The 25992-nt window shown below is 38.8% G+C and overlaps 1 protein-coding gene across 4 annotated transcripts in view; it reads left to right on the forward strand.

The window, feature by feature from the left end:
* Usp32 (Ubiquitin specific protease 32) overlaps window positions 1–25992 on the forward strand; it is a 290375-nt gene that overhangs the window by 57617 nt on the left and 206766 nt on the right. The window contains exons 7-12 of one of the 4 annotated variants that reach the window (XM_070086560.1): window positions 3386–3557; window positions 6297–6460; window positions 8848–9015; window positions 9159–9301; window positions 19769–19969; window positions 23311–23446. In XM_070086560.1, the coding sequence (XP_069942661.1) occupies window positions 3386–3557; window positions 6297–6460; window positions 8848–9015; window positions 9159–9301; window positions 19769–19969; window positions 23311–23446 (984 nt within the window). The remainder of the gene's footprint in view (window positions 1–3385; window positions 3558–6296; window positions 6461–8847; window positions 9016–9158; window positions 9302–19768; window positions 19970–23310; window positions 23447–25992) is intronic. The other 3 variants (XM_070086561.1, XM_070086562.1, XM_070086563.1) reach the window with 3 other exon arrangements.

Consider the following 25992-nt stretch of genomic DNA (forward strand, 5'->3'; position numbering starts at 1 on the left):
TGGCACCCTCACTGTGCCTTACAACACTGTGTATGCTACTTCGCTTCTTGAAATTTTCGAACCAGCCTTTGCTGACCTTGAATTCACTTTCATCACCACTTGTTTCAGGCAGTTTCTTTATGAGATCCTCATGCCCTGCCTTTTCACAAATAATGGACTGCACAACACTATCTCCTGCTTTGTCTGCACGCTGGGGACTGGACAGGTTCTGTACGATCGACAAAAACTAAGGTAATCGTCGAAAATTAAAGACAAAAATCCACGAAAAAAGTCGGCCAAAACCAAAATCGACGATAACTAAGATTTACAAAAACCACGGATCCACTGTATATATATATTTTTTAACACACTGACCATCTCCCACTGAGGCAGGGTGACCCGAAAAACTAGAAATATTTTCATCGTTGTTCACTCCATCACTGTCTTGCCAGAGGCAGGCCGATACTACAGTTTGGATGGTCCTCCGAACTACAAATGCACTGTACTTCCCGCCTCCATGACTCAAGTCCAGCTGACTACTTTCCCTGAGTCCTGTCACAAATATTGCATTGCTCACATATGCCTGCTCGACATCCAAACCCCTCACACACAAAACCACCTTTACCCCCTCCCTCCAGCCTTTCCTAAGGTAACCCCTTCCCTGCCTTCCTTCCACAATATATTTATACACCCTTCAAGTCATCCTATTTTACTCCAATCCCTCCAAATGTCCAAACCACCTCAAAAGCCCCTACTCAGCCTCTGGATAATACTTTTAGTAACCCTGCACCACCACCTAATCTCCAAGCTACAAATTCTCTGCATAATATTTACACCACATATTGTCCTCAGTGCAAGGGGCTAGTAACCCCTTCTGTATAAATTAATAAATTTAAAAAGAAAAACTTTGCTTTATTTTTAGGTTTCCCTGCCTCAGATACGGCCAGTTGGTCGAGAAAAAAAATGCCCTCAGACGTGTCTCCACTGCCTCCAGCCACCTCCTTGCTACAGCCTTCACAACCCATGACTCACACCCATATAAGAGTGGTGGTACCACTGTACTCTCATACATTTACCTTTGATGAGTTCTGAGAGTTTTTCTACTCCCAGAGCCTGGCCTTGGACCAGGCTCATCTGGTGATTGCCTGGTCAACAAGGCTGTTGCTGCTGATGGCCAGGTGATCCACATATATATCACAGCCTGGTTGATCTGGCAACTGGTGGAGATACTTGTCCAGTTTCTTCTTGAAAATTTCTCTTGTCTGCAGACATTGATACAGTGTTCCCTTATGGTGATGATAATGCCCCTGCTCTTCACAAAGGTTTAGACTTTAAGGCATTCCCAGTAATATTTATGGCTCTTTGCAGGCCGTAAATAATCTCTGTAGGTTCTCCAGCTCTGATATTTCCTCATGCCCTGGATGGAACAGTCAACACTGAGCAATATTCTAAATGAGAGAGCAAAAGCGATTTGAAAAGTGTCACCATTTGCATTATTTCCCTTATTTTGAAAGTTCTCATTTTGTACCTCATCATTTTCCTGGCTGCAGTAACCTTGATCTTATTGTGTTCTTTGAAAGAAAGGTCAGCTGACATAATTACTCCCAGGTCTTTCACATGTTCCTTTCATTGTCATTCCCCTTTTTGACTCCATAGATAACATTCTTTGTCTCCACAGGTGCCTCAGTGTACCACTCACCTTTTTTCCTCATCAGTTCTATAGTTCACCTCATCTGTCATAAACCAATCCACTGAATACTCTGCTCCCAAATATCTGAACACATTCACTTCCTACATACTCCTTCCTTCCAGTCTGATATTGAATTTTTCATTACCTAAATTATTTGTTACCCTCATCACCTTGCTCTTTTCTATGTTCACTTTCAATTGCTTTCTTTTATGTACCCTCCCAAATTCGTCCACCTACCTTTGCAACTTTTCAGAATCCCCAAAGCAGTGTGTCTTCATCAAAAAGCAACTGTGACAACTCACATTTTGTATTTGATTCTGCATATTTTAATCCCACCTCTCCCCGAAACCCTAGCATTCATTTCTTTTACAACCCCATCAAAAAAAGATGTTAAACAACCATGGTGACATAATGCATCCCTTTCCAAAACGTTTCGCCACACAGTGGCTTCATCAGTCCAATACAAAGAGGAAGGCGTAAGGAAAGGAGGAGTATGAGGTAATCTCCCTCAGCCTGGAGTCGATGTGTTCAGTCCATCAAGATTGATGGACTGAACACATCGACTCCAGGCTGAGGGACTGATTACCTCATACTCCTCCTTTCCTTACGCCTTCCTCTTTGTATTGGACTGATGAAGCCACTGTGTGGCGAAACGTTTCCTGAATAAAGATTCCCATATGCTGCATAAGTGTCTCAATCTTCAACCATGGTGACATAATGCATCCCTTTCCAAAACTTGCTGTTAAGGGAAAATAATCTCCCTCTCTCCTACATACCCTAACATGAGCCTCAATATTAATACCCTCATAAGAATTCTTATAGGTAGTAGGTTGGTAGACAGCAACCACCCAGGGAAGTACTACCGTCCTGCCAAGTGAGTGTAAAATGAAAGCCTGTAATTGTTTTACATGATGGTAGGATTGCTGGTGTCCTTTTTTCTGTCTCATAAACATGCAAGATTTCAGATACGTCTTGCTACTTCTACTTACACTTAGGTCACACTGCACATACAAGTACAAGCATATACATACACACCCCTCTGGGTTTTCTTCTGTTTCTTTCTAGTTCTTATTCTTGTTTATTTCCTCTTATCTCCATGGGGAAGTGGAACAGAATTCTTCCTCCGTAAGCCATGCATGGTGTAAGAAGCGACTAAAATGCCGGGGCCAAGGGGCTAGTAACCACTTCTCTTGTATAAATTACTAAATTTAAAAAGAGAAACTTTCGTTTTTCTTTTTGGGCCACCCTGTCTTGGTGGGATACGGCTGGTTTGTTGAAAAAAAAAAAATATCCTTAACTGCTTTCAGTAACCTACCACCTATTCGATACACTTGCAACATCTGCCACATTGCTCACCTATCCTCCCTATCATATGCCTTTTCTGAATCTATAAGTGCAATGAAAACTTCCTTACTTTTATCTAAATATTGTTTACTTAAATGCTTCGCTGTAAACACTTGGTCTACACATCCCCTATTCTTCCTAAAGCCTCTTTGTTCATCTGTGATTCTGCTTTTTCCCTTATTTCTTTCAATAATGACTCTACTATACCCTTTACCTTGAGCTGGTGATGGGCTTGCTCTTGCTGAATCTTGGCAATTGCAAGAGTTTTAGCAGATGACATATTCTTTCTTAGTTTTTAATGAAATGTTTGTAACTTTTTAGCTTGCTTTTAAACAGTCTTAATGAAATTCTTTGTTTTTGTTTTTTCTTCAGGAAATGGCTTGTGGAATCTCGGCTGCTTGTCGGGGCCCACAAACTGAGCGACAAAAATTCTGCTTTAAAATCTTTGATAGGGATCGGGATGGGAAACTCTCTAAAGATGAATTAACTGCCATGGTTCAGGCTCTTCTACTTTTACGAGACGAAGAACATGTGGAAGGCAGTGGTGTGTTAATGAGTATTTTATATACAGTACAGTATTACCCTTTTCCTTTTGTGTTGTACAAAGAAGCCACACACGGTTAGTGCTTGTGCATCATTCCTTCTCATAACTCATACCAGTACTGAAGAAATACACTATCAATAAAATTTTGGATTTTTTTTATACTGCAACAGCGATGATAATTTTTTCAAGAAACTGCATTTCATTTGTGTTGATATTGTCACTGTAAATACTTGTTGATATTGTAACTGTAAATACCTGGTTTTGTCATTCCCATCTTACACTTTGTTATTTTTTAAATTAACATATTTTTAAATTTAACTATTAGATTTTGTATTTTGTTTTTAAATCTTGTTTTAAATTTCAACTTGGTTGAATGGCTGTGTTTATGATTGGTATTGCAAGTTAATATTTCCCAGTTATAACCTTGTATTGTAAATTTCTTTGGGATATTGGCTGTTTGGAGGGACATCTAAACTGTCGTATCTGAGCACCTCTGCAAAGACACTGATTATGTATGAGTGATGGTGAAAGTGTTGAAAGATGATGAAAGTTTTTTCTTTTTGGGTCACCTTGCTTTGGTGGGAAACAGCCGACGTGTTAAAAAAGAAAAATTCCCATGTTTGCCGGACTTGAGTTCTGGAGGTGGGAAGTACAATGCTTTCACTTTAAAGGAGGGTTTTGGGATATTTGCTGTTTGGAGTGACATCTGAATTTTGTATTTGGGCACCTCTGCAGAGACAACGATTGTGTGTGCATGATGGTGAAAGTGTTGAATGATGGTGAAAATGTTTTTCTTTTTTGGGTCACCCTGCCTTGGTGGGAGATGCCAATGTGTTGAAAAAAAAATGTTCATGTATAAGCTCTTATTTAGGGTTGGGATTTCATTGGAAGGGGATGTTGTTGCATATAAAAAGATTAGTGTGGGTGGAAGTATGTAATGATAATTATGGAGTAATATAGGAATTGAGCTCTTGCTCAGTGATATTCTAGTTACTTGTGCCACAAATTGTGTCATGGTTAAGTTTTAAGTGTTTGAACCAGATGTCTTGCTGTTTACTGGGTTGTTGTGGATCCCAGCTATTTCAACAAATTCCTTTGTACCTCAACAACCCATCACCCAAGTGCATTGTAACATTGTCCATAGTCCTCCAAAAGAATGAAGGAAAGTATGATCTCTTACTACATATTTATTTGATGGGATGTTAGGTAAATTTGAGGTACAATACATACAAGAGGTCTGAGGTCCACTACAGTCTATTGAGAGTAGTGGTAATTCCAGCTCCAGTGATTTTGAAGCTTTTCATAGTGTGATTGTAGTATATAAATGGGAAGCTGTTGACACATGATTTTCTCAGGGTGGATGAGGGAGTGAGTCAAAAAAAAAGAAAAGTACAAGCCTTTATTACAATGTTTCATTAGAGTGACTCATTTAACCCTTTCAGGGTCCAGAGGCCAAATTTCAAAGTGCGCACCAGTATCCAAGAATTTTCAAAAAATAATTTTATTTTTTCTTATGAAATGGTAGAGAATCTTTTTCTGAAGGTAATAAAAGAAAAAGTACAAAATTTGATGGAAAATTGACGAAATTATGCTCTCGCAAATTTTGATGTGTCAGTGATATTTATGCATCGGCGATTTTGCCAACTTTGACTCCCAGTTTAGGTCAATTACCTTATTCCAGTCGACCAAATTCTTAGCTATTTCACTAGTATTACTTCTATTCTATTGACTGAGCACAAGAAATTGCCAACTCAACTGTTTCAACTACAAAATAAAGTGATTGGAAATTGGTAATTTGGCCAACTTAGTGCAAAGTTCAAAATATTCCAACTTCAAAATAGGGTCCAGAATAAACAATGCAGGCATTCCTGGCACTAAACTAACATTTCCTCTGTTCATTAGTTACATTTTCAGGCTTTACAAATGAATTCCATTTTGATTTTTAATTCACATGGTATGGTTCACATAATGATTTTTTATTCAAACCAAAAAATAGAAGATTTACTGTCATGCAATATTGTAATAATTATATAAATAACAGCACATTTGTGAATGTATATTATACCCACCAGCTGGCGTGTATTAGACGTGTGAGTTCATTTGTTTACTCTAACCGGCAAAAATTTAACATTTCTGCTACTTTGAGCTCAGTTTCAAGCCATTTTCAGTACTAAAACCAATCAAAATCATCTCTATTTCTGTAATATATCTTCCATTCTATCATATGAGACCACGAAATCACAAATACAAATATAAAAAACGTACGAGAAAACGCTGCAAAGTTGCTGTTTTAATCGAAAATTACGGTCTCAGTTTTTTTTTTCTCTCATTATGCACTGTGTGCTGCAGGATTTGTTTTATGTGGTGCACACATACCACATAGATGTATTCTCTCATATCTAGGCCTAAATTTACTGCTCACAGCTTATCAGAGTGAGCTGAGCTCATGGCGTAGGTCTACGGTTTGGACCCTTAACGTAAAGCCGTAGATCTATGGCACGGACCCTGAAAGGGTTAATTAGCCTTAACACTATTTTGTGTAATTTTTTTTTCATGCTTCTCACATGACTATTCAGTTTTCTCAATATTTCATTGTGAATTTTAGTTTGCTTAAACTTTCATTTTTTTTTTTATTTGGTTGTATGACTTGTACATGTATTTTCATGAACCTTACAGAAGTATTGTATGTGCAGACAGGTATATGTTAAGCTGTCATAACAATAGCGTTGTCTTTAACAGACGATGTGTGTTTGGGTGTTTCCCCAGACTGTGTCCAGAGACTAGTAAGAGAATTATTAGAAAACCACGATCCAAGCAACTCAGGATTTGTGACACAAGAGGAATACCTTATGTGGACACTACACAACCTACTCTCCACAGCTCTACTAGACATTATATTCCAGGTCAGTTTCCTTAAGAATTAACTTGAAAAATATTTGTACTATGATACATTGGTTTCATGGTGTATATTGTCTTTTATGGTGCTAGAAATTTGAAGACTTTGTTTGCAGACTGTACTTCAGAAATGTTTTAAGAAATAAATTTCAGATTTGACACAGATATCTTCACTACCATAATGTTTGCTGTATGCAGCATGTAGAGTCTTGAAAGAATTCTAATGGATTTTCTTTTTTTTACTCAAGGAGATTCAATTCTGCCTCAACTCTACCTAGTTACTTATTACACTAAGTTAATTTTATTTTTTATTTTTTATATGTATTGTGCTCACTTGGTGTGATACTAATTTTTTTTTTTTTTTTTTTTTTTTTTTTTAAAAATTCGGTCGTCTCCCACCGAGGCAGGGTGACCCAAAAAAAAAAAGAAAGAAAATCCCCAAAAAGAAAATACTTTCATCATCATTCAACACTTTCACCACACTCACACATTATCACTGCTTTTGCAGAGGTGCTCAGAATATAACAGCTTAGAAGCATATACGTATAGAGATACACAACATATCCCTCCAAACTGCCAATATCCCAAACCCCTCCTTTAAAGTGCAGGCATTGTACTTCCCATTTCCAGGACTCGAGTCCGACTATATGAAAATAACCGGTTTCCCTGAATCCCTTCACTAAATATTACCCTGCTCACACTCCAACAGATCGTCAGGTCCCAAGTATCATTCGTCTCCATTCACTCCTATCTAACACGCTCATGCACGCTTGCTGGAAGTCCAAGACCCTCACCCACAAAACCTCCTTTACCCCCTCTTTCCAACCCTTTCGAGGACGACCCCTACCCCTCTTTCCTTCCCCTATAGATTTATATGCTTTCCATGTCATTCTACTTTGATCCATTCTCTCTAAATGACCAAACCACCTCAACAACCCCTCTTCTGCCCTCTGACTAATGCTTTTATTAACTCCACACCTTCTCCTAATTTCCACACTCCGAATTTTCTGCATAATATTTACACCACACATTGCCCTTAGACAGGACATCTCCACTGCCTCCAACCGTCTCCTTGCTGCTGCATTTACCACCCAAGCTTCACATCCATATAAGAGTGTTGGTACTACTATACTTTCATACATTCCCTTCTTTGCCTCCATAGATAACGTTTTTTTGACTCCACATATACCTCAACGCACCACTCACCTTTTTTCCCTCATCAATTCTATGATTAACCTCATCCTTCATAAATCCATCCGCCGACACGTCAACTCCCAAGTATCTGAAAACATTCACTTCTTCCATACTCCTCCTCCCCAATTTGATATCCAATTTTTCTTTATCTAAATCATTTGATACCCTCATCACCTTACTCTTTTCTATGTTCACTTTCAACTTTCTACCTTTACACACATTCTCAAACTCATCCACTAACCTTTGCAATTTTTCTTTAGAATCTCCCATAAGCACAGTATCATCAGCAAAAAGTAACTGTGTCAATTCCCATTTTAAATTTGATTCCCCATAATTTAATCCCACCCCTCTCCCGAACACCCTAGCATTTACTTCCTTTACAACCCCATCTATAAATATATTAAACAACCATGGTGACATTACACATCCCTGTCTAAGACCTACTTTTACCGGGAAGTATTCTCCCTCTCTTCTACACACCCTAACCTGAGCCTCACTATCCTCATAAAAGCTCTTTACAGCATTTAGTAACTTACCACCTATTCCATATACTTGCAACATCTGCCACATTGCTCCTCTATCCACTCTATCATATGCCTTTTCTAAATCCATAAATGCAATAAAAACTTCCCTACCTTTATCTAAATACTGTTCACATATATGCTTCAATGTAAACACTTGATCTACACATCCCCTACCCACTCTGAAACCTCCTTGCTCGTCCGCAATTCTACATTCTGTCTTACCTCTAATTCTTTCAATTATAACCCTACCGTATACTTTTCCTGGTATACTCAGTAAACTTATTCCTCTATAATTTTTACAATCTCTTTTGTCCCCTTTCCCTTTATATAAAGGGACTATACATGCTCTCTGCCAATCCCTAGGTACCTTCCCCTCTTTCATACATTTTTAAACAAAAGTACCAATACTTATACTTATTGCATTTTTTAAACTTTTTGTTTTCTAGTCCAAAGATTGTATCATTTTCCAGATGCGTTTGTAGCACCTGAACTAATTTATGCAGGTTAATTTATTGATATTAAGTTATAATGTGTTAGATTGATTCTTGTAAAACTTGAAAAATCATATTTGCATCATAGGATGTGTTGTGTTTATTGATGTTGCCTTAGGATGGTCAGTTTAGTTAAAAAGTTTTTGTATAATGTTATTCCAAAAGTAACTTTATTGTTTTTCTCAGGTGTGCCATATTGTGCTTGGCTTGAAGCCTAGCACTCGTGCAGAAGAAGGAGAGATTGTTCTTGGTTGGTTGCGAAGAGCAGAGACCAAGTCTCTAACAATTGGCCAGTTTTGGTATATTATTAATATGGAATGGTGGAATCTTTGGCTTGAATATGTTAATCATCAGGTAAGATCTTTTTGTGTTTAGGATTGTATATTTTGATCTTTTGAAATATTTTAGCAGTAAGGCAATATATTGTTGACTAGTGCCTTACATAACTAATTTTTGTCAGTACATGGAGGAAATGATTGTACTTCATTATTTCCTAGTCCCCTGGATCAGACAGCAGTTCTTTAAGTCCATCGTCACACAGCAGTTCACCTGCCAGTTCTCAGTGTGGCTCTCTCAAGCGCACCAAACTACAAAAAAAATCTGCAAATTCAGAGGGAACTGTTGCCTCTGATGCAAGCCAGTAAGTTTATTTTTCTGTTACAGTATGCATGTAGTTTGCAATTTTTTGTTGTTTGCAGTATTTTCTTGTTCATTCTAGAAAGTAGCATTTTTCTAGAATGATTTGATGAACATCCAGTAAATTAACAGTATGTTCATTAGATAGGTATAAACTGAATGTAATTTTTATTGGAAAATTTGTATTAGTCTGAATGATGTGAATAAGTTTAAAAACCTACTGTCTTTAATATTTGTAATTGAATCTCTTAACCTGTGTAATAAAGTGTAGGAATATCTTTTAAGATTATGAAACATTGTTTCTTAGCACACCAGCCATCTCTTACCAAGGCTGGGTGACCTGAAAATGAAGAAAAAGTTTTCCTTTTTACATTTAGTAATTTATGCAGGAGGGGTTGCTAGCTCCTTGCTCCTGGCATTTTAGTTGCCTCTTAAAACATGCATGGCTTACAGAGGAAGGATTATACAGTATATCTTAATTTTTTACCTGGTGGATACTCTGCACAATTAAGAGAGCTCTTTTTTTCATTGTTGTTGTTGTTCTAGGTAGTAGGTTGGAAGACAGCAACCACCCAGGGAAGTACTACCGTCCTGCCAGATGACTGTGAAACAAAAACCTGTAACTGTTTTGCATGATGGTAGGATTGCTGGTTTTTCTTTTTCTGTCTCATAAACACGCTAGATAACAGGGATATCTTGCTACTCCTACTTACACTTTGGTCACACTTCACAGACACGCACATGCATATATATATATACATACATCTAGGTTTTTCTCCTTATTCTAAATAGCTCTTGTTCTTTTTTATTTCTTCTATTGTCCATGGGGAAGTGGAAAAGAATCTTTCCTCCGTAAGCCATGCGTGTCGTATGAGGCGACTAAAATGCCGGGAGCAATGGGCTAGTAACCCCTTCTCCTGTATACATTTACTAAAAAAGAGAAGAAGAAAAACTTTATAAAACTGGGTTGTTTAAATGTGCGTGGATGTAGTGCAGATGACAAGAAACAGATGATTGCTGATGTTATGAATGAAAAGAAGTTGGATGTCCTGGCTCTAAGCGAAACAAAGCTGAAGGGGGTAGGAGAGTTTCAGTGGGGGGAAATAAATGGGATTAAATCTGGAGTATCTGAGAGAGTTAGAGCAAAGGAAGGGGTAGCAGTAATGTTAAATGATCAGTTATGGAAGGAGAAAAGAGAATATGAATGTGTAAATTCGAGAATTATGTGGATTAAAGTAAAGGTTGGATGCGAGAAGTGGGTCATAATAAGCGTGTATGCACCTGGAGAAGAGAGGAATGCAGAGGAGAGAGAGAGATTTTGGGAGATGTTAAGTGAATGTATAGGAGCCTTTGAACCAAGTGAGAGAGTAATTGTGGTAGGGGACCTGAATGCTAAAGTAGGAGAAACTTTTAGAGAGGGTGTGGTAGGTAAGTTTGGGGTGCCAGGTGTAAATGATAATGGGAGCCCTTTGATTGAACTTTGTATAGAAAGGGGTTTAGTTATAGGTAATATATATTTTAAGAAAAAGAGGATAAATAAGTATACACGATATGATGTAGGGCGAAATGACAGTAGTTTGTTGGATTATGTATTGGTAGATAAAAGACTGTTGAGTAGACTTCAGGATGTACATGTTTATCGAGGGGCCACAGATATATCAGATCACTTTCTAGTTGTAGCTACACTGAGAGTAAAAGGTAGATGGGATACAAGGAGAATAGAAGCATCAGGGAAGAGAGAGGTGAAGGTTTATAAACTAAAAGAGGAGGCAGTTAGGGTAAGATATAAACAGCTATTGGAGGATAGATGGGCTAATGAGAGCATAGGCAATGGGGTCGAAGAGGTATGGGGTAGGTTTAAAAATGTAGTGTTAGAGTGTTCAGCAGAAGTTTGTGGTTACAGGAAAGTGGGTGCAGGAGGGAAGAGGAGCGATTGGTGGAATGATGATGTAAAGAGAGTAGTAAGGGAGAAAAAGTTAGCATATGAGAAGTTTTTACAAAGTAGAAGTGATACAAGGAGAGAAGAGTATATGGAGAAAAAGAGAGAGGTTAAGAGAGTGGTGAAGCAATGTAAAAAGAGAGCAAATGAGAGAGTGGGTGAGCTGTTATCAACAAATTTTGTTGAAAATAAGAAAAAGTTTTGGAGTGAGATTAACAAGTTAAGGAAGCCTAGAGAACAAATGGATTTGTCAGTTAAAAATAGGAGAGGAGAGTTATTAAATGGAGAGTTAGAGGTATTGGGAAGATGGAGGGAATATTTTGAGGAATTGTTAAATGTTGATGAAGATAGGGAAGCTGTGATTTCGTGTATAGGGCAAGGAGGAATAACATCTTGTAGAAGTGAGGAAGAGCCAGTTGTGAGTGTGGGGGAAGTTCGTGAGGCAGTAGGTAAAATGAAAGGGGGTAAGGCAGCCGGGATTGATGGGATAAAGATAGAAATGTTAAAAGCAGGTGGGGATATAGTTTTGGAGTGGTTGGTGCAATTATTTAATAAATGTATGGAAGAGGGTAAGGTACCTAGGGATTGGCAGAGAGCATGCATAGTTCCTTTGTATAAAGGCAAAGGGGATAAAAGAGAGTGCAAAAATTATAGGGGGATAAGTCTGTTGAGTGTACCTGGTAAAGTGTATGGTAGAGTTATAATTGAAAGAATTAAGAGTAAGACGGAGAATAGGATAGCAGATGAACAAGGAGGCTTTAGGAAAGGTAGGGGGTGTGTGGACCAGGTGTTTACAGTGAAACATATAAGTGAACAGTATTTAGATAAGGCTAAAGAGGTCTTTGTGGCATTTATGGATTTGGAAAAGGCGTATGACAGGGTGGATAGGGGGGCAATGTGGCAGATGTTGCAAGTGTATGGTGTAGGAGGTAGGTTACTGAAAGCAGTGAAGAGTTTTTACGAGGATAGTGAGGCTCAAGTTAGAGTATGTAGAAAAGAGGGAAATTTTTTCCCAGTAAAAGTAGGCCTTAGACAAGGATGTGTGATGTCACCGTGGTTGTTTAATATATTTATAGATGGGGTTGTAAGAGAAGTAAATGCGAGGGTCTTGGCAAGAGGCGTGGAGTTAAAAGATAAAGAATCACACACAGGGTGGGAGTTGTCACAGCTGCTCTTTGCTGATGACACTGTGCTCTTGGGAGATTCTGAAGAGAAGCTGCAGAGATTGGTGGATGAATTTGGTAGGGTGTGCAAAAGAAGAAAATTAAAGGTGAATACAGGAAAGAGTAAGGTTATGAGGATAACAAAAAGATTAGGTGATGAAAGATTGAATATCAGATTGGAGGGAGAGAGTATGGAGGAGGTGAACGTATTCAGATATTTGGGAGTGGACGTGTCAGCGGATGGGTCTATGAAAGATGAGGTGAATCATAGAATTGATGAGGGAAAAAGAGTGAGTGGTGCACTTAGGAGTCTGTGGAGACAGAGAACTTTGTCCTTGGAGGCAAAGAGGGGAATGTATGAGAGTATAGTTTTACCAACGCTCTTATATGGGTGTGAAGCATGGGTGATGAATGTTGCAGCGAGGAGAAGGCTGGAGGCAGTGGAGATGTCATGTCTGAGGGCAATGTGTGGTGTGAATATAATGCAGAGAATTCGTAGTTTGGAAGTTAGGAGGAGGTGCGGGATTACCAAAACTGTTGTCCAGAGGGCTGAGGAAGGGTTGTTGAGGTGGTTCGGACATGTGGAGAGAATGGAGCGAAACAGAATAACTTCAAGAGTGTATCAGTCTGTAGTGGAAGGAAGGCGGGGTAGGGGTCGGCCTAGGAAGGGTTGGAGGGAGGGGGTAAAGGAGGTTTTGTGTGCGAGGGGCTTGGACTTCCAGCAGGCATGCGTGAGCGTGTTTGATAGGAGTGAATGGAGACAAATGGTTTTTAATACTTGACGTGCTGTTGGAGTGTGAGCAAAGTAACATTTATGAAGGGATTCAGGGAAACCGGCAGGCCGGACTTGAGTCCTGGAGATGGGAAGTACAGTGCCTGCACTCTGAAGGAGGGGTGTTAATGTTGCAGTTTAAAAACTGTAGTGTAAAGCACCCTTCTGGCAAGACAGTGATGGAGTGAATGATGGTGAAAGTTTTTCTTTTTCGGGCCACCCTGCCTTGGTGGGAATCGGCCAGTGTGACAATAATAAATAAAAATGTTGTTGTTGGTCATGTAATGGAACTAAAGGCACCACAGAGATTGTGGCTTATCCATTTTTTTTTTCCACCAATAAAAAAGATTTGTCCAGTCTCCAACCAAGACAGAGAGAGCTGGTGCACTAAAAAGAAATCCAGCACCACCTGGTAATCAGTGTTCAGAAACAGTGTTATTAACTTCATAAACATGCAGTTATACTAATATTTGTATTAAAATGAAAATGTGTAAAAAATGCTACTGTTTACATAATACATCATGTATGGTTTATTTGAGCTAAATAGTTTCTAGGGAGAGTGATTTTAACACTGCATAGATCATTTAATGAGCAAACAGCCATAAAGACATGAATTTGTGCCTCATTGGGCAGACCCTTAATGTGCTGTATGATAAAGAATGAAGTCACAACACCATGGGTGTAATTCACCAAAAACCCATACTTAGGTGAGAAACCTTATGACAGTGTTTCAGTCATAAGTTGCATCTGGGGCAAGACATGTAGAGAAGGAAATAGACTATATGGTAGGGGGGCAGGGGAAGAAGGTAGTGGCAGTAGTAGGAGGCTGAAAATTCGCCTAGATGAATTTGGGAGTGAATGTATGAAGGGTGGAGTCAGTGTGGAGGAAAAGGTTATCAACAGTGAGTTGAAGAGTGGCAACCGGTTCAAGTGGAATATGGTCTCTACTAAAGGTAGAAGTATCAAGATGAGGAATCTTAATAGAGAAGATCTGAAGGTGGGAAATTGATTCTCTGTTCTTCAAGATGAGTGTACTTCAGTGGTTAGCAAGGTTAAAGGTACCACTAACTCCCTTGCCAATCAAGGTAAGAACATTCTGGTTGTGGGTGACTTACAGGTAAGATATATGGACTGTGCTTTCTGTAACAGAGATTGGAATGTTAGAGTGTGCACTTCCCAGGAGCTGGTGTTGATGACATAGTCAGTAGGTTGGATAATATTATGTCAGGTAATGGGAAGAAGCCCATCATGTGTCTTAGTGCTGGTGGAAATGATATCAGGAAGGGCAGGAGACAAGTGCTGCTGGATAGGTACAAGTTAGCCATAGATGTAATTAGGTCTAAGGGAGGGGTCTCAATCATATGTAGCATCTTACCTAGAAGGGGAGTGGGCAATGAATGGATGTCTAGGGCAATTGGTGTAATTTGCTGGTTAGAGAGGTGCTGCAAGGAATTTTCAATTCCATTCATTGATAACTGGGACAAATTTTATGGCAAACATGATATGTATGCAAGGGATGGGGCACATATCTCAGGGGCCAGAGTGGTTGCATTAGCCAGTTCGATTGAAGGGGCCATTGCTGACTTGTCTAGGATTTTAAACTGATAGATTATAGAGGTATAGGTGTGTGTGGGAAATAATCAGGCTGCAGTACAAGGGTTGAAAACAGCAGATATTACCAGGATGCCTCAGAGATATGTTTAATAGACAGTATTCAAAATAAAGTTACTAGTAAAGGCAAAGCATTTGATCAACACAGAGAGACAGTAGAGGACAAAGAGTGATTAGCTCCCTTAAGGTTTACTGTACTAATAATAGGAGTCTAAGAAACAGGATAGATGAGCTAAGAATACTTGCATGTGTAGATAATCTAGATATTATTGCTATAACGGAGACCTGTTTCAACCTGAAATGCCACATACAAGGCTGTAAAATATTCCACACTTATAGGGTCAACAGGAAGGGTGGTGGAGTGACAATGTATATCAGAGATAATTTAAAATGTTGTGTTATACAAGATATAAGATTAGAAGCATCGGACTCAGAATCTGGCTATAGTTTCTCGAGGGTCGTGACAAATTAATTTTAGGTGTGATTTATAGGCCCCCAAGTCTTGATAGGGAGTACAGTAAGCTGCTATGGGATGAAATTCATAAGGCATCTAGGTATGAAAATGTGTTAATTGGAGATTTTAACTTTAGACAAATTGATTGGAACAGTATGACAGGAAATCTTGAGTCTAGTGACTTTCTTGGTACAATTCAGGATTGCTTTTTAAAACAGTTTATGACAGAACCAACTAGAGGAAACAATCTGCTAGATTGGTTCTTACCAACAAGGAATCGCTAATTAATGATCTTGAGGTTAGCGATGAGCTTGGGGAAAGCGATCACAAATCACTTAGTTTAAGTATATCATGGAATTACCCAGATAACTGCAGTCCAGTCTCTGTCCCAGACTTCCAATTGGCCGATTTCATGGGACTGAGAAATTACCTGGGTGGGCTAAATTGGAGCGACCTGACTATGGGTCAGGTAGGTGGTGTTGGTTGCCATTATGATGTTTTTCAGAGCATAGTTCTAGCTGCCCAGACAATTTATGTTCCAAGTAGGGATATTATATCAACTGAAAATGATCCCAAATGGATAAACAATAGATTAGAACATCTCATTGGTCAAAAGAGGCCTCTAATAACCCAGCAAAAGGCTGCAGTCAGAATGATAACAAATTCCCACACATGACAGCATACTCCACCTCTATTCAAAAGTCTAAATTTGCTCACCATAAGAACATCCACACTTATTCATGTGCCTACTACATACATAGAACAATACACGTAAACATAAACCCTCCACTCAAACTTCTCCTCACCAACCTTAACAGGACACACGACCATAACACAAGACACAGATCTCTTATTGATGTACCCCGTGTCCATATCACACTGTAAAAACTCTATGCATATAAAGGGCCCCAAGATCTGGAATTCATTATCAGAACATACTAAAGTAACTAGGCCTGAAAATCGATTTAAGACTTCTAAAAAAACCACTTACTCACCCAGGACTAAATAATCAACATTCAATATTTAACATTACCAATAAATCTCCCAATTATTTAAATCTTAAAACTTCAAGACAACATGGAATAAATTGATCATCTTGTTTGTTATACATTGTAATGCAACAAATTTGTACAACTATAATGCTTCAAAATTGAAATGTTCAAATTTCATTGTTTCATATATTTTCAATTGTACTTCGCATTGTAAATTGTTTACAGTAATTTTTACCACTGAACCTTTCATTGCTTAGTTAATTTTAAGTTAATTTTAAGCTTGCCCATAATGCTCTGCATACAAGGGGCTTTTGGCATGTACACCCAACTATTATAATTCCTTGTACAACTATGTATCATGTCCAAATAAACTATATGAATATATATAGGCATATCAAAAGAGGAGAGGGGCAGCTAAGAAATCAATATATTCAGTTAGAGAGAGAAATAGAAAAGGGAATAAGAGAAGTTAAAAGAGATTGAGGCTGAAGTGGCAAGGGATTTGAAGACTAACCCAAAAGGTTTCTTTTAGGTATATAGAAGTAAAATTAGGGACAAAATTGGCCCACTCAAAGTAACTCGGGTCAGATCACTGACAGTGATAAAGATATGTGTGAAATTTTTAACTTTTATTTTCTCTTATTTTTACACAGGAAGATACTAGCGAAATTCCAGAAATTATAAATTACGTAGAACAGGATGATGATAAACTATGCACAATTAGGGTAACTAATGACATGATCCTCAGACAAATAGAGAAATTAAAACTGAACAAATCCCCAGGCTCTGATGAACTGTTTGCAAGGGTTTTAAAGGAATGTAAAGAAGAGCTTAGCAAACCTTTGGCCAATCTTTTCAACATATCTCTGCAAACTGGCATAGTGCCGAACAAGTGAAAAATGCCAAATATAATACCTATTTACAAAGTAGAAGATGGGTCTTTTGCTTCGAACTATAGACCAATGAGCCTTACCTCCATAGTGGGAAAATTTATGGAATCGATAATTGCCAAGGCAGTTCGTAGCCATCTTGAAAGGCATAAATTGATTAATGAATCTCAGCACGGATTTACAAAGGGGCGTTCCTGCCTTACATATTTACTAACTTTTCACCAAGGTATTTGAGGAGGTAGATCATGGTAATGAATATGATAGTGTATATGGACTTCAGTAAGGTTTTTGATAGAGTTCCACATCAGAGGCTATTGAGGAAAATTAAGGCACACGGAATAGGAGAAATTTTTTCCTGGGTAAAGGCATGGTTAACAGATAGGCAGCAGAGTTTTCATCAATGGGGAGAAATCAGAGTGGGGGCACATCACAAGTAGTGTTCCACAGAGGTCACTGTTGGGCCCTTTTATGTTCACAATTTATATGAACGACATTGATGAGAGAATAAATAGCAACATAAGCAAGTTTGCTATTGACACCAAAATAGGTTGCGTAATTCATTCAAAGAGAACATTAGAGCACTCCAAGAAGATTGGAGTAGACTGATGCAGTGGTTGGAGAAGTGGCAGATGCAGTTTAATGTAGACAAATGCAAAGTTCTAAACATTGGACAAGAATATAACCATGCCACATATAAACTAAATAATGTAGATCTTAATATTATTGATTGCAAAAAGGATTTGGGAGTTCTGTTTATCAGTAATCTAAAACCAAGACAACAATGCATAAGTGTTCGCAATGAAGCGAACAGAATCCTTGACATCATATCAAGAAGCATAAATAATAGGAGTCCTCAGGTTGTTCTTCAACTCTGTATCTTTGGTTAGGCCTCATTTAGATTATGCTGCACAGTTCTGGTCACCATATTACAGAATGGATATAAATGCACTGGAAAGCGTACAATGGAGGATGACCAAGTTGATCCCATGTATCAGAAATCTTCCCTATGAGGATAGGCTTAGAGCCCTGAATCTGCACTCTCTAGAAAGACGTTGAATTAGGGAGATGTGATTGAGGTGTATAAATGGAAAACAGGAACAGATGACGGGAATATAAATAGTGCTAAAAATAGCTAGCCAAGACAGGACTCTCAGCAATGGTTTAAAGTTGGAAAAAATTCAGAATCACAAAGGATATAGGAAAGCACTGGCTTGGTAATAGAGTTGTGGATTAGTGGAGCAAACTCCCAAGTACCATCATAGAAGCTAAGATGTGTAGTTTTAAAAATAGATTAGATAAATACATGAGTGAGTGTGGGTGGGTGTGAGTTGGACCTGATTAGCATGTACTAATAGGTCTGATGCCATTCCCCTTCCTTAAGTGGATGTGACCTGACCTGACTATGTGGGTCATTGGTTTAAGCTGGGAGGTGACTTGGACTTTCCTTGCATGGGCCAGTAGGCCTTTGCAGTGTTCCTTCTTTCTTATGTTCTTATCTTAGTAGCAGAAGACAGGTCAAGAGAAAGGAGAGGAGGAAGCAAAGGTCAGATTGCCATAAGTGTTCTGAAGATTAGCACATTTGACAGTGTACTGAGAAAGGCAAGCATCTAGGAAAGTTTTGCATAATGGCTGATTCGGCACGACAGAAGGGTAGATACAGCAGAGGGCCAGGTAATAGGATGGCTGTGATCTCTAACATGACAGAAGTAAGTTTATTCAGGTATGCACAAATACAGTTACATAGATTATCATACATAGCAGCATATGTGTAGAGAACCTAGGATAACTCAAAAAAGTCAGTGACTTATTTCCATTGGGGAACATTGTTGGTGTTGGCAAGGCAAACATATCTTTTGTGCTGTCAAAAAGGGAGCAGCCTGTTTCATCAAAGTATTGGAGAGTACACGAGGAGAAGGAAATGAGTAAACACTGGAAGCATCAGTGACAGGAGAAGTATGAACAAGATTACTTTGAAGGGTATTAGCATGATGAAAAGTAAGTTTAGTATCTTGAGGACAGAGGGTACTGTTAACAAGCTTTTCTTCAGTCTCTTGAGAGGTCAGGAAGTGAAATGATCTTGATGAAGAATGGGGAAGGCAGACTCTATACATATTATTAAGAGCATTTATGATAGGGCCCATGAGGCTTGGAGGGAATGAATCTGGCAAGAAGCAAGTTGAAAGGTGGGGTTAGGAGCTAGGACCCACCCCCCCTGTAATCACAACTTGGTAAGTACACAGGAACACATCCTTTCTTGTAGGCCAGATGTACGTTTACCTCAGTACATATTCCTGTTATAATGTTTGTTGGATTTCAGTGTAATTGTGTAATAAACACTTATTTTAACAGTGTCATACAGTTCTGTGGAATGACTGGAGGGTGGTGCACCTGCTGATTTCTTGGAGAGTGTATTGTTTAAATACCACTTCATTGAAAAAATCAACAATTGTTTGATTCAGGATTTTGGCATGCTATATTAAATTTCAAGGCTGGAATGATGGAGTTAGACTGTACCTAGATTTCAGTATAGTTGATATGTTGCCATTTAATACTCATCACTAGATTTTTCTTATATTATGGAGTTTAATACTATCATATATTGTGAGTATTTGGTACAGAATTGAGTTATTGAATATAATATTTCTTTCAGTAGTGTGCTAGTGACGAGTATTGCCAGCTTAGGTGGTGCAGATTCTGTTTCTTTAACAAGTCTAGAAAGTGATGGATCTGGCCGCTTAGATCAATCAGGCTCTCGACAGGGAACACTCCAACGTCATGGGCATTCTGCATCCAGCCCTCGTAAAAATTTCAGTTCAAGCAGTCTTTCAGTTCATAATTATGAAGCAAACAGGTACATTAAAAATATATTTTTTAATTTAAAAAAAATCCTTCAAATGGAAATTGTACTTTAAAAATACATATGAATATGCTATTCTTGAGAGAGCAAATGAGAGAGTGGGTGAGATGTTATCAACAAATTTTGTTGAAAATAAGAAAAAGTTTTGGAGTGAGATTAACAAGTTAAGAAAGCCTAGAGAACAAATGGATTTGTCAGTTAAAAATAGGAGAGGAGAGTTATTAAATGGAGAGTTAGAGGTATTGGGAAGATGGAAGGAATATTTTGAGGAATTGTTAAATGTTGATGAAGATAGGGAAGCTGTGATTTCGTGTATAGGGCAAGGAGGAATAACATCTTGTAGGAGTGAGGAAGAGCCAGTTGTGAGTGTGGGGGAAGTTCGTGAGGCAGTAGGTAAAATGAAAGGGGGTAAGGCAGCCGGGATTGATGGGATAAAGATAGAAATGTTAAAAGCAGGTGGGGATATAGTTTTGGAGTGGTTGGTGCAATTATTTAATAAATGTATGGAAGAGGGTAAGGTACCTAGGGATTGGCAGAGAGCATGCATAGTTCCTTTGTATAAAGGCAAAGGGGATAAAAGAGAGTGCAAAAATTATAGGGGGATAAGTCTGTTGAGTGTACCTGGTAAAGTGTATGGTAGAGTTATAATTGAAAGAATTAAGAGTAAGACGGAGAATAGGATAGCAGATGAACAAGGAGGCTTTAGGAAAGGTAGGGGGTGTGTGGACCAGGTGTTTACAGTGAAACATATAAGTGAACAGTATTTAGATAAGGCTAAAGAGGTCTTTGTGGCATTTATGGATTTGGAAAAGGCGTATGACAGGGTGGATAGGGGGGCAATGTGGCAGATGTTGCAAGTGTATGGTGTAGGAGGTAGGTTACTGAAAGCAGTGAAGAGTTTTTACTAGGATAGTGAGGCTCAAGTTAGAGTATGTAGGAAAGAGGGAAATTTTTTCCCAGTAAAAGTAGGCCTTAGACAAGGATGTGTGATGTCACCGTGGTTGTTTAATATATTTATAGATGGGGTTGTAAGAGAAGTAAATGCGAGGGTCTTGGCAAGAGGCGTGGAGTTAAAAGATAAAGAATCACACACAAAGTGGGAGTTGTCACAGCTGCTCTTTGCTGATGACACTGTGCTCTTGGGAGATTCTGAAGAGAAGTTGCAGAGATTGGTGGATGAATTTGGTAGGGTGTGCAAAAGAAGAAAATTAAAGGTGAATACAGGAAAGAGTAAGGTTATGAGGATAACAAAAAGATTAGGTGATGAAAGATTGAATATCAGATTGGAGGGAGAGAGTATGGAGGAGGTGAACGTATTCAGATATTTGGGAGTGGACGTGTCAGCGGATGGGTCTATGAAAGATGAGGTGAATCATAGAATTGATGAGGGAAAAAGAGTGAGTGGTGCACTTAGGAGTCTGTGGAGACAAAGAACTTTGTCCTTGGAGGCAAAGAGTAATCATATTTTATGCGTTATATGAGAATAGTGTACTGTGTTGACATACAGTAGAGTGCTTAGTGGAAACCCTCTTCCACATTTAAAATTATCACAGCTCAATTAATTAATTACAACTCTTATTTCTTCTATAATGTGTTTGTTTTAGTCTGAGTTTTGTGCCTTTGAGTGTATCTGTTCACTTTTATCTCAGTCTTGCTTTAATACACTGAGTAATTGCATGATTATCTTCATAAAGGAATATAGGAGAGTTTCAAATGTCCCATCCTGTATTCTTTATTTCTATCATTTGAATTATTTTTCTCAGGATGTAACCCACAATGGTCAACAAATACTCAGATATCTGTTTACTGTTAGGTGAACTGAGGCAGGTGTAAGGCAACCTTCCCTCGTGTCTAAACTTCACATATACACTTACATGTATATGTGTGCTCAGAAGCAGTGAATATGTAGGGTAATGTTAGGTTTCTTCAATTGACTGATGCAATTAATTGCTTGCCTCCAGCAATGGAGTTTTCTTGCACTACCTCATCATAAGAACATACGAAAGGAGGAGCACTGTAGTAAGCTTATTGGCCAATGCTATGGAGGTCAAACTCTTGCCCACTCATATACTCATTCAGCCTATTTTCTTAAGTTATTTTAAGTTCTTGTTTAAATGATGCTATTCAGCAGTTTGTCTACTCATCCACAACTCTACTTTTGTACTGAAAAATTATTTCCAAGCATTCATTTGGCTCATCATAGTGTTTAACTTCCATTTCTTTACACAAAATTGAATTTACAAGCTGAGAGCTGTTATCCAAGTTTATTCCCAAGCTCAGTCTTATATAAGGTGATGTGACCCACAACATTCCTCTAGCACCAAATGTAAGGTAACATGCCCAACCTCTCCACCCACCCAAAATTGAAACCGGGTCCTTCAGTTGTGAAATAAATGTGCTACCACTTGAGCCACAAACCACCTTGTAGCATATATCCCCTTACTCTGGGTCATCCTATGTCAGTATTTTCCTGTCTAAACTATCATTACCCATGTGTGTGTGTGTGAATCATCATTCTTTAGTAACTTCTTAAAATATTGAAGTTATTCATATGCCCCAACATTGATGCTAGTAATTCCAGGTAGTGCTGGGAGAGAAAGAGTGAGTGAATGTGAGAGAGGAGATTATGAGAGAGAAAGAGAGAGATTTTGTATGAAAGATTTTTTTTTTGTGTGTGTTTGTGTGTGTGAGAGAGAGAGAGAGAGAGAGAGAGAGAGAGAGAGAGAGAGAGAGAGAGAGAGAGAGAGAGAGAGAGAGAGATATTGTGAGAGAGATATTGTGAGATATTGTGAGAGAGAGATTGTGAGAGAGAGATTGTGAGAGAGAGATTGTGAGAGAGAGATTGTGAGAGAGAGATTGTGAGAGAGAGATTGTGAGAGAGATTGTGAGAGAGAGATTGTGAGAGAGAGATTGTGAGAGAGAGATTGTGAGAGAGAGATTGTGAGAGAGATTGTGAGAGAGATTATGAGAGAGAGAGAGAGAGATTGTGAGAGATTATGAGAGAGAGAGAGAGATTGTGAGAGAGTGAGTGTTAGTAAGTTAGTTATAAAACTGTATTTCATAAAGAAAATTGTACTGTGAGATATATATACCAGGATAGGAGACGGGTAGTACCTCCCTCTCTCCAGCACTTTAATGCAATGAAACTACTTAAAATTGTTTTCATGCATCATTGTTTGATAACATTGTTGTTGGTATGTGCTATGCCACAAATTACACCTTTGATTACCTCTTTCAAAGTGAGTTCTATAATATTTGTAGTTGATCTAATGTGATATATTCTGCAGGCATGTAGAAAGTTCTATAGCAAATTTTTGTTCCTGAATTCTTAACAGATGCAGTAGTACGTCGAGCCCCAGTCACTCACCCCGACTAACTCGACGTGCAGCCACCAGTCCAGGACCACTGCTGGTCCCTTCACGACCACCTGCCATTGATAATTCTCCTCTCGTTGAGCCAAACACATCAAAAGTAAGTGTGGCTTGTATTTTATAAGTTTTGATGTGAAGCTTTATTTTGCTAAATGTACCTTATTTCAATGTTGGTTCTGTAAAATTTAGACTTGTGTAGTTCTGATGAGGTATACAGTTTGTTGTTGTTGTGATGAGGTATACAGTTTGTAGTTGATGCAATGTTTACTGAAAACAGTTTGTAGTTAATCCAATTAGGTATACAGTTTGTAGTTGAATGATGAGTTAGTTCTATGCAGTGTTTATTGGAAACAGGATCAAGATCAGGTGAAGCAGAGAATGATCAGGTTGGGTGCATAGTAGTGCAGTGGACCCCTGGTTCGCGATATTAATCCGTTCCTGAGAGCTCATCGTAAACCAAAATTATTGGAAAGCGAATCAGTTTTCCCCATAAGAAATAATGGAAATCAAATTAATCCGTGCAAGACACCCAAAATTATGAAAAAAAAACTTTACCACATGAAATATTAAGTTTAATGCAATAGAATAATTACAATAACAACAATAACAATAGAATAATAACAATAGAATAATTGACACTTATCTTCAATGAAGATCTGGTGATGATTGATGGGATGGGAGGAGGGGAGAGTGTTGAACCTATTGTTTAGAAGGGGAATCCCCCTCCATTAGGGGGATTCCCTAATGGATGGTTGATTGGGGTTTACTATACAACTTGGCCAGCTCCGACACACGCACTCCACTTTCGTACTTTGCAATTATCTCTTTCTTCATTTCAATAGTCATTAGCTCCCCTGGTCTCGAAGGGTTGGCACTAGAAGCTTTCTTGGGGCCCATGGTGACTTATTTTGCAGAAACAAGCACCAAAAACAAGTGATAATATGGATAATATGGAATGTACCGAATGTATCCTTAGATGCGTGCACACTGGCTGGCTTGTAAACACTGGCACACACGGGGCAGTTCAGGCCACACGTGGACACGTCTCGTACGAATTGCATCGCATACTGGGTTTTGTAATGGGAACCGAGGCAAATTTTTTGTGATATAATGCATCGGATACCGGATTTATCGGATACCGATAGCATCGCGAACCGGGGGTCCACTGTACAGCGGAACCCTGAATATCGGCCACTGCGTTTATCATCCGAATCGTATTTAGGCCGGTTTTTGGGCCGAAATTTTGCTCCATATTTTGGTCGGTGCCTCGCAGATCAGCTGTATTAGACACGTCAGTGTGCCTCCTGCTGGGACGCCATGAGTAGGTGAGTCAGTCTCCCTGTCTCTCTTGGTGAATGAGCATACTCTGCACATTCATACAAACATTTCCTTAAAATCCATTGGGTTTTGTGCTTGTTTAATAAATGCGACTGTGAAATAAGCCACTATGGGCCCGAATAAAGTTCCTAGTAAAGTTCCTTTGGTAAAGAAAGTGAGAAACAATGGAATTTAAGAAAGAAATTATTGAAAAATATGAGAGTGGTGTGCGTGTGCTCCAGCTTGCCAAGGTGTATCACAAAAACAAATCAACAGTCACTTCTATCCTGGGAAAGAGAGAACAAATCAAGGAAGCTGATGTGGCGAAAGGGGTAAACATGTTAACGAAAAAGAGATCACAAACAATGGAAGATGTGGAGTTGTTTTTGTGGATCAGTGAAAAACGGGAGATAGTGTTTCAGAGACAATCATTTGTGAAAAGGCAAGGCAGTTGCATGTGGATCTCGTAAAGAAAATGCCTGGAATTAGTGCTGATATTAGTGAATTTAAGGCCAGCAGATGCTGGTTTGACATATTTAAGAAGGGTAGTGGCATACACAGTGTTGTAAGGCATGGTGAAGCTGCAAGTTCAGACAAACATGCGGCTGAAAAATTTGTGCAGGAATTCAAGGGGTACGTAGAGACTTAAGAATTCTACCCCCAACAAGTGTTCAGTTGTGACGAAACAAGCCTCTTTTGGAAGAAAATGCCAAAGAGGACCTATATCATGCAGGAGGAAAAGGCACTGCAGGAACACAAGCCTGTGAAGGATAGGCTGACTCTTTTGTTCTGTTTTAACGATAGTGGGGATTTCAAAGTGAAGCCTTTACTGGCGTATCACTCTGAAAATCCCAGTGTTCGAGAAAAACAACGTCATCAAGAGTAAATTGTGTGTGATGTGGAAAGCTAATCATAAGGAATGGGTCATGAGGCAATTTTTCATTGACTGGGTCCATGAAGTGTTTAGCCCAAATGTGAAAAAATACCTTCAGGAAAATATAAATTGCCACTCAAGTGCCTCATGGTAATGGACAATGCTCCTGCTCATCCTCCAAACTTGATAGACCAATTGTCTAGGGCTTTCAGTTTTATAACAGTGAAGTTCTTGCCTCCTAACACCACTCCTCTCATCCAGCCCATGGACCAGCAGGTCATTTCTAACTTCAAAAAACTGTACACCAAAGTAGTGCTTCAAAGGTGCTTTGAAGTGACCTTGGACACTGAATTGACCCTAAGAGAGTTCTGGAGGAATCACTTCAGTATCTACAACTGCATAAGCCTTATAGGTAAGGCTTGGCAGGGAGTGACTTCCAGGACTTTGAACTCTTC

This window comes from Cherax quadricarinatus, chromosome 19, assembly GCF_038502225.1.
Source record: "Cherax quadricarinatus isolate ZL_2023a chromosome 19, ASM3850222v1, whole genome shotgun sequence".
In the NCBI taxonomy this organism is placed as follows: Eukaryota; Metazoa; Arthropoda; class Malacostraca; order Decapoda; family Parastacidae; genus Cherax; species Cherax quadricarinatus.